Source organism: Lathamus discolor, chromosome 5, assembly GCF_037157495.1.
Source record: "Lathamus discolor isolate bLatDis1 chromosome 5, bLatDis1.hap1, whole genome shotgun sequence".
Taxonomy (NCBI): Eukaryota; Metazoa; Chordata; class Aves; order Psittaciformes; family Psittacidae; genus Lathamus; species Lathamus discolor.
The window spans coordinates 53,036,896-53,050,494 of NC_088888.1; the positions used below are offsets into that span (position 1 = coordinate 53,036,896).

Here is a 13,599-nt window from a genome sequence, read left to right on the forward strand (position 1 = left end):
TGAGTGCAGACCACACTTAAAAGCAGATACTTTCATTTTGTATAATTTTTTATATAATTTTGTATAATTTTTTTGTATAATTAAAAAGGCATAAACACCCCCTAAATAAAACCCCAAACTAAAGAAACTTGCACATACTACATTAGTGACAGCCAAAAAAAAAAGTTAATTCTTGGTTTGTTTTCAGAAGTGTTCCCTTATATGACCTCCTTTTACCAAATAACACAGCATACTGAAAAATAACATGCATGTAGAAAGTCAAATTTGAATCCATTAGAGAACTGCTCAGTAGAAGTTGAATCTGCTCTAAAGCACACTAAAATTCATTCTACTGAAGGAATAAAATAATGTTCAGGAAGAGTCATAACATAAATCCATAATTTCTTAACCTACTTATACCTAATTTAATGTGAATTATACTTGATGTAAGAAAGTGATGGTCAGAAGAGGAATGTTATCAAAGAACATTGTGAAGAATGTACCACTTACATATTACATAGTCAAAAGAATTAGGACTTGTAAAACTAATTAAAAGTAGGAAGGTATAATAACACCAAGGAACTGTAATCAAATGAGTGCTGAAAAAAGCAAATAGAAGGTAGAAAATAATGTTAATAATGTTGTTTCTAAATAAGGCAAGGTATATTATAGATGTGCTTTGGCTGACTGTAGCTACAAAAGTATGAACATTAAATGAGCTAGTAGGATTTCCTCTTTACTCTTCAGCAGCTTAAAGTTAGCTCACAGATGGCTTCTGTCTCAATTCAGTTTAATCCAATCTACTTACCTCACTCTGTCCTATACTCACCTATACGAATGTTTTTTTTGGTGGAAAACAGCTGCTTCTTCCTGCTGATGTTGGCATACGGAATATAGCAACAGCACTTCCTTTCACTCATCATGTGTCCATGGCTCTCAAGGTCAAAACTGCTGAAACCAAGGTAAAGGGAATTAAGTTTGTTTAGTGTTGTATGTCACCAGATAGTATTTAAAGAATTAGACAGCTACTATGGGGCTTGAAAAAGCTGTAACTTTCATTCTTACAGAGTGTTCTTCAATGTTTTCTTCCTAAAAAAAACCCAACCAACAAACGGCAAAATAAAGAACACTTTATACTATAGTGCTGGTAGTAAGTACTGCAAAATATAACTTATAAAAAGGATTTCAAAATATGTGATGTAGTTCCATTTATGAGATACTGGTTTTGGAAGTGTCTAATAAAATCCTACATTTGATGACACCAGTGATTTCCTAAGATTTTTTCTTGAACATTGAATAAATGACCCTGCAGTTTTTAACTTTTGGGATTTTTTGCTTTGAAATACCTGAATATTTAGAAAGAAAGAGTTTGAAAGTAAAAAGCATCCTGAGATTTAAAAAATGTATGTTTAAATGTCAGTGAAAAAGTGAAATAAAAAGAAAAAAATAAGTAGAATGTTATTCAACTGGAAAATTTTCAACAGGTTTTCATTTTCATGTTACATGCATTTCCTTAGTTTACTCAACTAAGCAAGGCATGTTATACCTAATACATGGCTACATCCTTAGGACAGGGACGAAGAATATTCTGGCTACATAGAGAAAAATACTGGGCCTTTGACACAAATGAAAGTTTGTTGCTGGCTTCAAGGGACGGTAGGAATTCACCTACTATAATTAGAGGTCAACTGGCCATTGGCTCACAGTCATCCTTCAGCTCTGTGATTTTTACTTAAGTCCTGTCTAACTGCTTTCATTACAGTACGAATCTACATCTAGAACAGATAAGGCTTCAAGGAGGCAGTTGCTAGAGGAGGGGCAGTGGATAAAGGAGAATTACAGGAAATGTGCCTCTGCTCAGAGTAAGGGAATTAAAATTATCCCCACCAAAGATGTGCCAACTTCAAAAGCTTAGAGATACTTTCAAGTGGGTAAGAGGCAGCATGGCTGCCAAACTTGCATGTCACATTGTAGTCAATTAACATTACAGCAACAATGGATTACACTGTGGAAAAGAAGTGATCAAATGGGTTATTTGGGCAATTTTAGTTTAGAATAAGACGACAGTGAAAATGGGAAAGCTGTATTTAGCCCTCAGACTAACCTGGCTGAAGAGCTTAATTGTTCTCAGGTTTTGTTTGGCTTTATTTTGACATAGGAAAAGAAGCAAAACTGTGCTAGACTTACTTATTGACAGGTATCAGTTTGTACAGACATGGTGGATTTCTCTCCTATTGCATTAGAAACTAAAGCTTCTCACTCTCTCCTTGTAGGAGGTAGATGTACTATTCAATATTTAGCGCTTTTCAATATTCAGCAATATAAAAAGAAATCTTTTGCTAAATTCACAGAACCCACACTTCTGTCAATGTTGGGTGGTTCTGTAAACATGTTATCCAAAACACAGCCATTCAAATAACTAAGGCCAGAAGTGAACATTAGAGATGTTTGGGTGAAGCTTCATCCAGAGACTCATCTGGTTTTGCTTTGAAGCATAATTTTTTTCCAAAGACAGCTTGTTCCATTGCCTAATTGCCTTTACAATTAAAAATGTCCTTCACACATCTTTCGAATTTGTCTAGCTATAACTTGTAGCTGTTTACTTCTTGTGGCTTTTCTGATAGATTAAAGAGCCCTTAAGTACCTGGTATTTTCTGCCTGTGAGGGTACTTATCCATCATAATCAAATCAGCCCTTGGAGCTAAACAGATTGACCTCTTTAGGGCTGTAGTCCTAATGAAAAAAAAAGCAAACCTCAATGCCATTTTCGGCCATCAGCTCCCTTTTGTGGCTCTTCTCTGCACCTTCCTAATTTTTTAACTTACTTTAAAAATTGCTGGCACTGAATTGGATGCCACTTTGTCTTTGCAGTGCTGTGTTTAGAGGTAATACTTCTTCCTTGTTTCTGTTTGTCTTCTCCCACCTTAAAACCCAAAGCCTTAAGGGCTTTTGTGTCACAATATTGCAAGGGAAGCCCATAAAAACGAGTTAGTATGAGCTAATGCTCATCTACAGGCTTTTTCAGGGTCACTGACTCAGCGAATAAGGGCTCCTTTTGCCAACATATAACAAACTGTGTTAAAATGGAAATTGCACTTTAGAGCTGGCTTGTGTTACATTTTTCACTGCATCTCACCTGCCAACTGTGTTTTATTTAAAAACGGGGACTTGAAAATATTTTATAACTTTTTTTCCTTTATTAATATTCAGTCAGTTGTCAAGAACATTATCCAAATTTACCCTCAAAATCTACAGCAATAATAAGGACACCCAATAACCAATTCAGATAAAAATTCTCGAGTAATAAAACAAATATATAAAAAGAGCAAGTCTCTTTTGAACTTTTCTAAATGATTGTTTAAACTTCAATAGTGTCTTATATTTTGGGGGTTTGGTTTCATTCCTTTATTATTAGTTGTCCTCCAAATAATTCCTCTTCCTTTTTAGTTATGAATATGCAATTATTGTTTCCCATACCTTGGTCCCTGAAACCAACCTATACACGTTATGTCTTCTACCTTTTTTCAGAATTGAGTCCTATTCCTTTATTAGTTGTTACCTATTATTTCTAACATTCATTCCCATTGCAAATATGGTGTCACATTCAAAGAGGTAAAGACTGGCATCTTTTGCATTAATACAATGCTTCACTACATGTATAGTCCATAGTCCATAGTCTCTGCTTGCCATTCTGATACATTGAGAAATTGCATCGGGTCCCTGATATTTTACTGCTTCAGTTATGCAGGGTCACTTTTCATGGCTTTACTTCTAAATGAATATCTGTATTTAGAAAATGTCATCATCTTAGTCTTCATTTTTCCATTTTAAATTTATTTTTGATCAACATAGACAAGAAGTCCTGTAAAACAGCAAAACTTCTGAACTCCTATGCTGTTCAATTCCATTAATCTCAGGGGAAATTCAGCATGAGATCTTGCAGGGAACAAAAATGTGTGCAGTCTTAGGGCACACATTTAGAGGTCAAAGTATATTTACTTAATAATGGAATCACTATATGCTGTATATTGTGATTATGTTGCCCTTAGATCATTATTGCATAATGGATCATAGTTTGGAGGTCTATGGAGGTCTTACCAGATGAGTCAGGTAAACACACATTGCTAGTTTCAAATATTTGGTAGCCAAACCAGAGAAAGGCAACAAAAGTCTTAACTCATTATATGTGCCATACCTCGGCTAATAATTTATACAATACTCTACTCTTAAAACAGAATCTTGAATGCTTTAATATCAAAAAGCAAAATGTAGCTACACATCCTCCCATATAAACATCTGGAGTGTCACTGATACATTGCAGAAAAACAGAAATTAAAGTGTTACACATTAGCAAGGCTGTTATTATTACCAAAGCATATTATATTTCAAAACATAGAATCATAGAATAGAATCATAGAATAGTTAGGGTTGGAAAGGACCTCAAGATCATCTAATTCCAACTCCCCTGCCATGGGCAGGGACACCTCACACTAAACCATCCCACCCAAGGCTTCATCCAACCTGGAAAAAACATAGTTTTACATTATCCCTGTAGGGATTAATACAAGTCCTAGGGTCTGCATAATTCAGGAAGCCAGCTTAGATGATTGGAGATGTGTGAACCACGCTTCACTTGAAAGGACCTCAAGGCATTTTATGAACTTTCTCAGATGAAAGCTTACAGGTTTCTCTCTGGCTGCATTCCTTCTGGCACTTTGGTTTAGAATTAAATTGAATGAAAAAAATAATCCTAGCAAGATATCATAGCAAATATATATCCTTTATATAATTATCTATACAGTGTTTCTCTTTCATTAAAGACACAGTATTGGATCATAAGATAGTGATTTCTTTATGAAACTTACATTTTTATGCCTATTTTTTCAATTTGGAGTTGGAATTTCTTTAAATTCACAAATAATTAAACTTTGAAAAATATTTAACAGAAATCCTTCATTACTGGTATAAGTTGTGTACACCCTTACTTTTGGAAGTAAGCACTAGGGTGACATTTTCTAGATTATGGGAAACTTAACAGTTACTGCTTTACAATTTTCTGCATTAATGTGCATACAGTTTCATCATATTTGCAAGGATGGCATTTCTTTTAAGTCAAAACTAGGTGTATTTAAACATCTGGATGAAGTTAAACTCTCAAGATCTCCTCTGTAATAACTGTCAAGAAATGTCCTCATTTTCTGACCATTTACAAATTCAGTAAGTAGTTGGTATACAATAATCATAGAATTATAGAATCATTTCGGTTGTAAAAGATCTTAAAGTTCATCAAGTCCAACCGCTGACATAGCACTGCCAAGTCCACCACTAAACCATGGCCCTAAGCTCCACATCTATACGTCTGTTATATGCCTCCAGGGATGGTGATTCCTCCACTTAGAATTATAGAATCATAGAATAGTTAGGGTTGGAAAGGACCTCAACATCATCTAGTTCCAACCCCCCTGCCATGGACAGGGACACCTCTCACGAAACCATCCAACACAAGGCTTCATCCAACCTGGCCTTGAACACTGCCAGGGATGGAGCACTCACAACCTCCCTGGGCAACCGATTCCAGTGTCTCACACTTCCCTGGGCTTTGGACTCCCCCATTCCAGAAAAGGCCCTAGACATTTAATGAGAAAGGGCTTACTTTCTCACTCAAAGAGCAGAAAAAATAAAGATGACAAGAAACAGGAAAAGGATGTCTTTTGTCCTATAATACATGATAAAAACAAAGGGCTGTGCATTATAGCCACACATTAGGCACGAAAATGCACCAAAGAGCTTTAGCAACTTGTATATAATCAGCAATAGCAAAAAAAATGTGTCTTTTTTATTTTCTTTCTCCTACATTATGATTGACAGAAATCTGGAATTATTTTCTGACAATCACATATTTGATGTGAACATGACACTGGGTTTTACTTTCTCTTTTGCAGGTTGTTCTGGTTAACCTGTTGATATGCATGGTAGTTTTCTACACTGTGTACTATGTGGTCCTATCTGTGTGCTTCGCAGTATTCAAGTAAGTTTTCTGTGTCTTTAATCTAATATGCTGGCATACTGCATCTCGATATGATGGGCAGAGCTATGACTGTTCAAACGAAGCTTCTGGACTGGAGATATCCCATCCCAGCTACTCTGTGAACACATTTTTCAAATTTAATTAAATTGTACCTGGACCTTCTTTCAAATTCGCCAATTGGTGAACAGAGACTCAAAACTAATACAAAATGTTGGTTCTAATATACTATATTCTTACTATTCTTATACTATATACTTCTAATACACTTGCACCATGTAAATAACTGAATGTAAGAGAAAAGATGACATGAAAAAAAGAAAAGTAAGATTTTGTAGTCGATAAAAAGACAAATTATATTCTCTTGGGAAATTATTGATTAGCATGTAAAGTGCCAAGCATTGTAAATAAAAGTGGGCAAAGGCAAGACCACAACACAGAATGGGACCTAGAGAGCTTGCAAAAACCCAGAGTTTTCCATTTGAAATCATATTTAAAAGCACTCGTATGTCATGTAATCACTAAGGCATTACTGAAAATCTCTGGCTGAATTTATTCATTCTGTTTCCACAGGATTAAAATGTTGGATGGTTTGGCACCTTTTGATTTTAAGACAAATCCCTCATGGATTAACCCCTATTATTTAGGTAATTGAAGTTTGTTTCCCTTTTTTTTTCTTTTTACCTCAGTCAAGAAAATAGATTGCATGTGGATGTAAACTTGTCTTTGTTATGGACAGTATTTTAAATTATTGGTTTAGTAATACTAATGATTTCTGTATTTCAGCTACACTGCATTTAAACACTTATTTATCTTGCCTGCAGTTCTCATTTCTGTATTGCTGGTTGTTATTCAAGTGGTTGTTAAGACTTTTCCTTGAGTGGCTCTTCTGATCTTGCATCATCTGAACAAAACTTGCTGCTTTGCCAGGATGTTTCGTTTTCATTGCGGAACAGTTACCTATTCTCTGTAAAGTTCCTTCACAGAGTTGTAAATTTACTTTTCATACTGCAGCAAATTTCTTACAAATTACTAGATTCAGATCTAGCATACACTCATATAATGGAAATTTTGCTTTCGTAATGCCTAATACAGTGGGCATTAAAATGTCAGGGTTTTATTATAGCTCAAACCCTAAACATAAATTTACATCCCCTAATAAAAATTTATGCATTTTTGTCTGAAGTTCTCAACCTTAAATTTTACCAGATTTGCAATCTCTTTTACAAAGGCAAATCACATCATCTGCCAGTAAAGTAAGTAAAGCTCAAATGCAAATTGGTTAGTTCATCAGGTTAAAAGGAGTAATAGAAATGCATGGATATTTGTACAGTTTCAATACTGATTTCAGAGGAAAAAAGACCATTTCGGTTGCAGCAGTGGAAAAGAAAATTAAATCATATTCAGTTAGAATGACTTTTAAGGGACCTAATGTAATTACTGTATCTCAATATTTTTTTCCTCACAAGAATTTTATCAGCTAGTTTGATGCAGCATGTTTTTATGCCAAAGACAGCAAATATTTCATGCGACTGGTTAGTATTCCACCCTCCCTTCTGTCCACCCAATGAAATAGCATGGAGTAGCAAAACATAAGAAGACCTGTTTAAAGTCTGTGGGCACAGAGACAGAGCAAAGGTCTCTGAATGGTGTTGCAAATGAAAATAAGTTTACTCAAGATTCTCACTTGTGCCTGTTAAAAACAAAATTATGTCCTTAAAAGATAACCTCAAAATAAAAATGAAGTCAGCTGAGAACTGGGGTGTCGTTACTGGCCCAGTTTTGTAAAAAGTTTAAACAGCATCTGTCTACACTATGCATACTTTCTAAATTATGAAATTATTGGCATAAAGTGATACCGTCACCATGATATGAAATGAAATAAAAATACTAAAATACTAAATTAAACATTAGTTTTTTTGCAGCATTACTTCCCACTTTCCTAACTACTTGTTTTTTCCAGTTACCTTTTTCTTATTTTTTTCATGTTTTTAAACTGTTGGGTGATAGATCTCTAATACATTAGGAACTAATTGAAAAGAATAAAATTCTGTAGAGAAATTCTATAAAGAGTTCTATAAAATTCTAAAAAAAATCTATAAAGAAAAGAATAAAATTGGAAGTGCAAAACGCTGCCAAATGTATAAATTAAATACAGGGTTGAAAGATAACGACGGCCTCTTTACTCAACTACAGTAATCTTAGGTATTACATTACTGCAACAGTGAAAAAAAATCTATTAAAAATACAACTTTCATATGCATGTATACTGAAAAAGAATAAAATGCATTTACATGGAAAATCATATAAATTACAAATGCACTACTGTGGCCTGTTGTATGGGAACTCATTCAGTCAGAAGACACGTTTTTCCATTTAACCCGCTGCTACCCAGGTACCCACCCAGCATACAGTCAAACCTTCCCCTGAAAATTATTATTTTTCATCCTGTTACGTGTAATAGCAAGTAAAACAAGCTAAGCATCGCTTCATCACTGTGTTGAAGAATGCAGTTCTTCAAAAGCCGTGTGAGGTTCCTCACCATTGCCAGTGTCACTGCCCCTTGCCTTCCAGACTCTTCTCCTGCCTACGGGGGAGGCACAGCTTGTCCTGCCACTGCTTTTGCAGAGCTGTGCCCACATCAGGGGAGGTGGCTGATGCAGGCTGGTGGCACCACATGGCTTGGCACACTCCAGAGGAAAAAACAGGGGCAGAAATGCACTGATTTGTCACTGAGAGAAGGAATTTTCTTGATCAGATAATGGTCTCTTTTGACAACATAATGTAGTTGTTATCACTTTTCTGGTAATCCTCATTTATGGTTTAACACAGCACAGAGCTAGCTGCTGAACATCAGGCACAGTGATGGCATGGTACCTATGACAGCACCAAGAAAAGCCAGGCTCCAGGTTGTATGTACCATGAAATTAATACAGATGGATGGCCTCTGCTCACCTTGTAGGCTCTCTGCTCTATCTCCTCTTCTTGCATATCGTAATAGTTATAATTGTTCTGATATATATCTCTGTATTCTGGTATATGTTTGAAATGATGCTATTAAGTCAGCAGGAAGAAAGCTATGAAGTTTCATACCAAACAATCTATTAATCACACAATTCTGGTTTGGATGAGAAAAAAATTATCCAAGTCATTATCAGCTAAATCTATTTTGCACCATAATTCAAAGAGTGTGGAGGGTTCATAAGTGAAATTTCCATGCTATTTCTTCTCTAGACTATAGATACTAGTCATAATCCTGTTAATCCTTTTGTTTTTACATGAAGTATGTAACATCTGAAAATCTATAGGCAAATCAGGATACAACTCATGAAGATGTCTGTGGCAAAATTAGTAATGAACTTTATAATGGAGACATTAGAGTAATATTTGATCTTGTAAAAAAATTGATAACCATCTCAGACATTTTAACTTCCTATTGCTATCGTTTTGAATATGAGAAAAGGCATCCCCAAACTGTGTTTGCTGTAAATATCCTATTTTCATTTACAGTTCTTGTAATATCATTGGAAATAACTTTCTTCATTTGTGGTCTGCTGTTTGCCCTGGTTGTGGAAGAATGGGTTTGGGATTATGCCGTAACAGTTACTATTATTCATATCATCATAACTTCAGCTGGTAAGTAGGTTTACTGCTAAATATATGCCTAGTATCACAAATTGAAGAACCAATCAACTATGTTTCATTTACTGGATTACTGGACTAACTTAATTTTTCCTTAATGCTAAATAAATATATACCTGTAATTTCCATCCCTTTGACTCATGCATGTGTTTAAATCCTGCCATTTAAAACTCAGTTATGGTTTTGCTGCAGAATTTTAAAATACTAGTTTCTTATAAGAAGTTAAGAGTTTTAGTTCATAATCTAGCAGTTCATATCAAATACATCCAGCCTAGATAGAATTTCAGCTTCTGGGAGGTGTGTTTTTCTCTAACTCAAGAAACTAATAGCTGCCCATGTCCTGACACTTTAAGAAATACTCATTAACACTTCACCTCTAGTTGAGAGTAAAAATGAGGCTTGCTGCAGCAAAGCCAATTCAAAGTTATAAATTAGATCATTTGAAATTAATCTGATTGAGGAAAATTAAGCATTTTGCCATTGAAGCATCTTTTTTTTTTTTTTTTGCCATGAAACTCTTTCCCTGAAAGGAAAGGAAAAGAATTGGCTGCTGTAAATGAGACTCATCATCACTTTTTGCCAGCACCTGGTAACCTGCTCCCTCTTCTCATGCTGTTTAGCAGAGTGCTGCTATAGCTGATTAGGAAATATACTTTAACACCATCCTTGCCAGAGCCCATTTGGGGATCCTTTTCTCCTGTAACAATGAGTTCAGTGTATTTATTCTAGAATTTAGACATAGGAAAAAATATTACTCACAAATTAGGATTCCCTCCCTACTATTTAAGAATTCATCTTACATTTTGCAATGCTTTATCCGTTTGCCTTTGAGCATTTTGCGCAGAGATTCCCCAGTTCCCACAACTGGTTAAGCTGGAGACCAACAGAAACATCATCTTAAGAAATTAAGCATAATTTCTCATCTACTGATTTTTTTTTTTCCTGGAATTTAAACTACTGTTGCTCCTTATGAATAACTTCAGTATTTAAATCAAAGAGCTACAAAAACTACAACAAAAGCCACTTTATATGTAATTTATGCAGGAAGGTATCTTCTATATTAGATAATGCATCTTGATGTCCGAACAACCCCAGATTTGTTATTGTTTATTTCAGATGAGCAACCAAATCTCTGCTGGCCAACTGAGCTGCCAGCATACGCAGTTTACCCCCCAGCATACTTTACTATCTCTACAGTCCTGTCAGCTTCTTTGGGGGGGGAGGATGGGTCAGGCAATGCCGGGTCATGCAGCTGATCATACAGTGGAAATGTGGGTCAGCTTGCATGAGGCAAGGGCAGTGCCTGGCACAGGAGAGAGCGTACCGTGCAATAGTGCTAACTTGTGGTGTGCAGCCCTAACCTGCCTGTCATGCACTGCATCACCCATTTAACTGAAAATGACATTTTCAGGCAGCTTAATTTATTTGGATTGCAGCAGTATGTAGGCACTCTACCAGGGGATCAATATCTCTGTTGTGCTAAATTGTGTACACACCAGTAATAAAAAAAGCATTTCTTGCACAGAGTCGAAAAATTCTGTTTAGCACACACTAGGTTTAAGATTTGACTTCCAGTGGGGTCGTTCACCAGGCTAAGCTTAATGGTATGCCCGACTATCTGAATGATCAGGACCTAAATATGGATTTTCAATTTCAGTAAATGTGAAGTATACAATTTATGAAACATAGCTAAGAGGACCTTTGATAACATAATGTAATACTTGCATGTCCCCATCTTTATTGTTTAACAATTTACATTTCTCCTTTTCTTCTCCTTGCAGTTATGTGTGAATTCCCACTCATGTTACACTGGTGGTTGGCATTAGGTATAATTATGTTATTTAATGTTTAAATTGGTAGACTCCGTCTAGAAAACTAGTATTTGCATTATGAATTGTTTCTATTAAATGTCTGTTGTCTCACTAATTTGAGAATTAATATATAATATGGCCTATCTCTAATTTAAAGAATAGATATATACTTTCATTTACACTTCTTTTAATGACACAGGCAAGTAACGATGGGCTAACATTTGCCTTGCCTAAAAAAATATTCTGTTTTAAGACCAGAATGTACTTAGCTTATGTTAATCTAGCTAATGAACAGCAGATACACTCACATTCTTGAAATAAGTCATGATTAAGTCCTGACTAATCAAACTATCTCACTTAATTCGGGTGTTAGAAAGGCAGCTGTCCAAACAAGTCTTCTTTCGTACCCCTTGTAATCAATGGAAAAAAACAGGCACCTTCAGAGGCAATTTGTATAAATAGTATGCACAGGTACTTACGACAGCTGAGATAAATCCCAGTCATCACATTTTCTTACTGTGAATAACAAACCTATATTTCTGAACATTTAATTTTCTGCAAAATTAAAAACATAGCTTTGAACTAGAATATATTATCTTGAAAAATAGTTATGGGAAAAGGGCTATCTTCTGGCCTTGCTTTATATGATGGGTAATAAGAATCAACAGCTGCAGTAACTCCTAAATGATAGGGACAGGCGAATAAACTCTCTGTCCCAAAACTGGTTTTTCAGCAGCAGCTGCTGGGGCTGATATCTTTGTACGTACTTAAAGCCTTGGGCAAAATGTTTAACTAGACAGGCCATTTTTAAAAAAATGAAGATAAAGAGAATGACTTTTTAAGGTTTCAACATTTGTATTCCACTATAAAATTTAATGTAAACCAGTCATATATTTTCTTTCAGGATCTGGAGTAATTTCAATGATTTGTGGAGGACAGATTTTGGCATACTGCTTATTCAAAGACAACTTCATTTACCCGATTCTAGATGATTTTTGAAAAGGAAAATTAGAACTTGTCTTTTTATTTACATGAATTCTATGGTCTCATTAACAACGTAATTAAAATTAAGTTAGCAACTGTCTAATCGTAAGGCGAATATTTAGCTTACCAGATCTCTTGTACCTTAATTTGTTTTCAATGTCAATGTCATCAGTCTTAGCTGTTGCATGTAATCACTTTTAGCTTTTGTATGTGCAATTTCCATTAAACAAATAATTAGATATGCTGTCTCTTTTTTAAAATACAATAAACCATAAGGAGGATAGGAGCAATGAGACAACTCTCTTGCAAAATTTCACAAGAAAAAGGGAAAACCAGACTTGAATTGAATGTTTTCAGGGTGCTTGGTATCTACTGTATTCTATGCAATGTTGACTCTAAGCTGGAGTCTGACCTCGTACAAGCGCTGCAAAACTTTAAAGTCTGCTTATCTAGCATAAATTGCTGGAGTTTTAAAGCAGTCTTTACTTACAAACCCCTGGCAAGAAGAATCCGTGCACAGCACAGAGCTCTGCATCTCTTCCCATCTTAAAGCTTTCACTTAGAAGCTGGCCAAGACAACAGCAGGCACACAAGATGTACAATCTCCAATGCTTGGTTGACCCCCTTGCTTCCAGGGCTGCTACAGACAAATGTTTGCTACAATAGCTTCAGGCTGTTCTCTTGCTAATGATCTATTTATGGCCTGGCTGTGCTGGAATGAGGAAAGGCAAAGGCTACTGACAGCCACTTTTTTACATGCTCCTTTCTCTCTCACCCAGCTGCAAGTGGTCAATGCCGAAGTGTATTTATGGGTACTGGAATTAAAACCAACAAACAAGCCACAGCAGTGGCTTCAAATAATTCTTTATCTCTTTAACCATAATAAAGTTGTAACAGGAAAATTGCTTGAAGGCAACTTCATCTTAAATACGATACCAGTGATTGGATTTCAACTGCAGTTTGTTCAGAAGAGCAAGAGTGGATTTCTGTTTGCACAGGAATGCTAAATGTGCATTTGCCTTAATCTTACTCAGCAGATGATGCTTCTGAAGAATCTGTCCCCTGCTGATCTAATCAAACATCTTAAAATCTATTGCAAGCTTTAAAATTTTCAGTGAAGATTCAATACTGAAAGCACATATTCAGTAAGAAGCATGT

The 13,599-nt window shown here is 35.5% G+C and overlaps 1 protein-coding gene across 1 annotated transcript; it reads left to right on the plus strand.

Moving 5' to 3' along the window:
* The first annotated feature begins 908 nt into the window (after positions 1 to 908).
* On the plus strand, positions 909 to 12,456 carry TMEM244 (transmembrane protein 244). The gene is made up of 6 exons (XM_065679111.1): positions 909 to 941; positions 5,922 to 6,007; positions 6,578 to 6,651; positions 9,515 to 9,640; positions 11,428 to 11,472; positions 12,362 to 12,456. Exons 1-6 carry the CDS (start codon positions 909 to 911, stop codon positions 12,454 to 12,456), a joined length of 459 nt encoding a protein of 152 aa, XP_065535183.1.
* The last annotated feature ends 1,143 nt before the right edge of the window (positions 12,457 to 13,599 follow it).

Excerpts from the sequence above, each read along its gene's own strand:
- TMEM244 (XM_065679111.1), top strand. The coding sequence starts at position 909 with ATGGCTCTCAAGGTCAAAACTGCTGAAACCAAG. Across the intron at positions 942-5,921 it reads TCAAAACTGCTGAAACCAAG|GTTGTTCTGGTTAACCTGTT; the intron begins GTAAAGGGAATT and ends TCTCTTTTGCAG. Across the intron at positions 9,641-11,427 it reads TATCATCATAACTTCAGCTG|TTATGTGTGAATTCCCACTC; the intron begins GTAAGTAGGTTT and ends TTCTCCTTGCAG.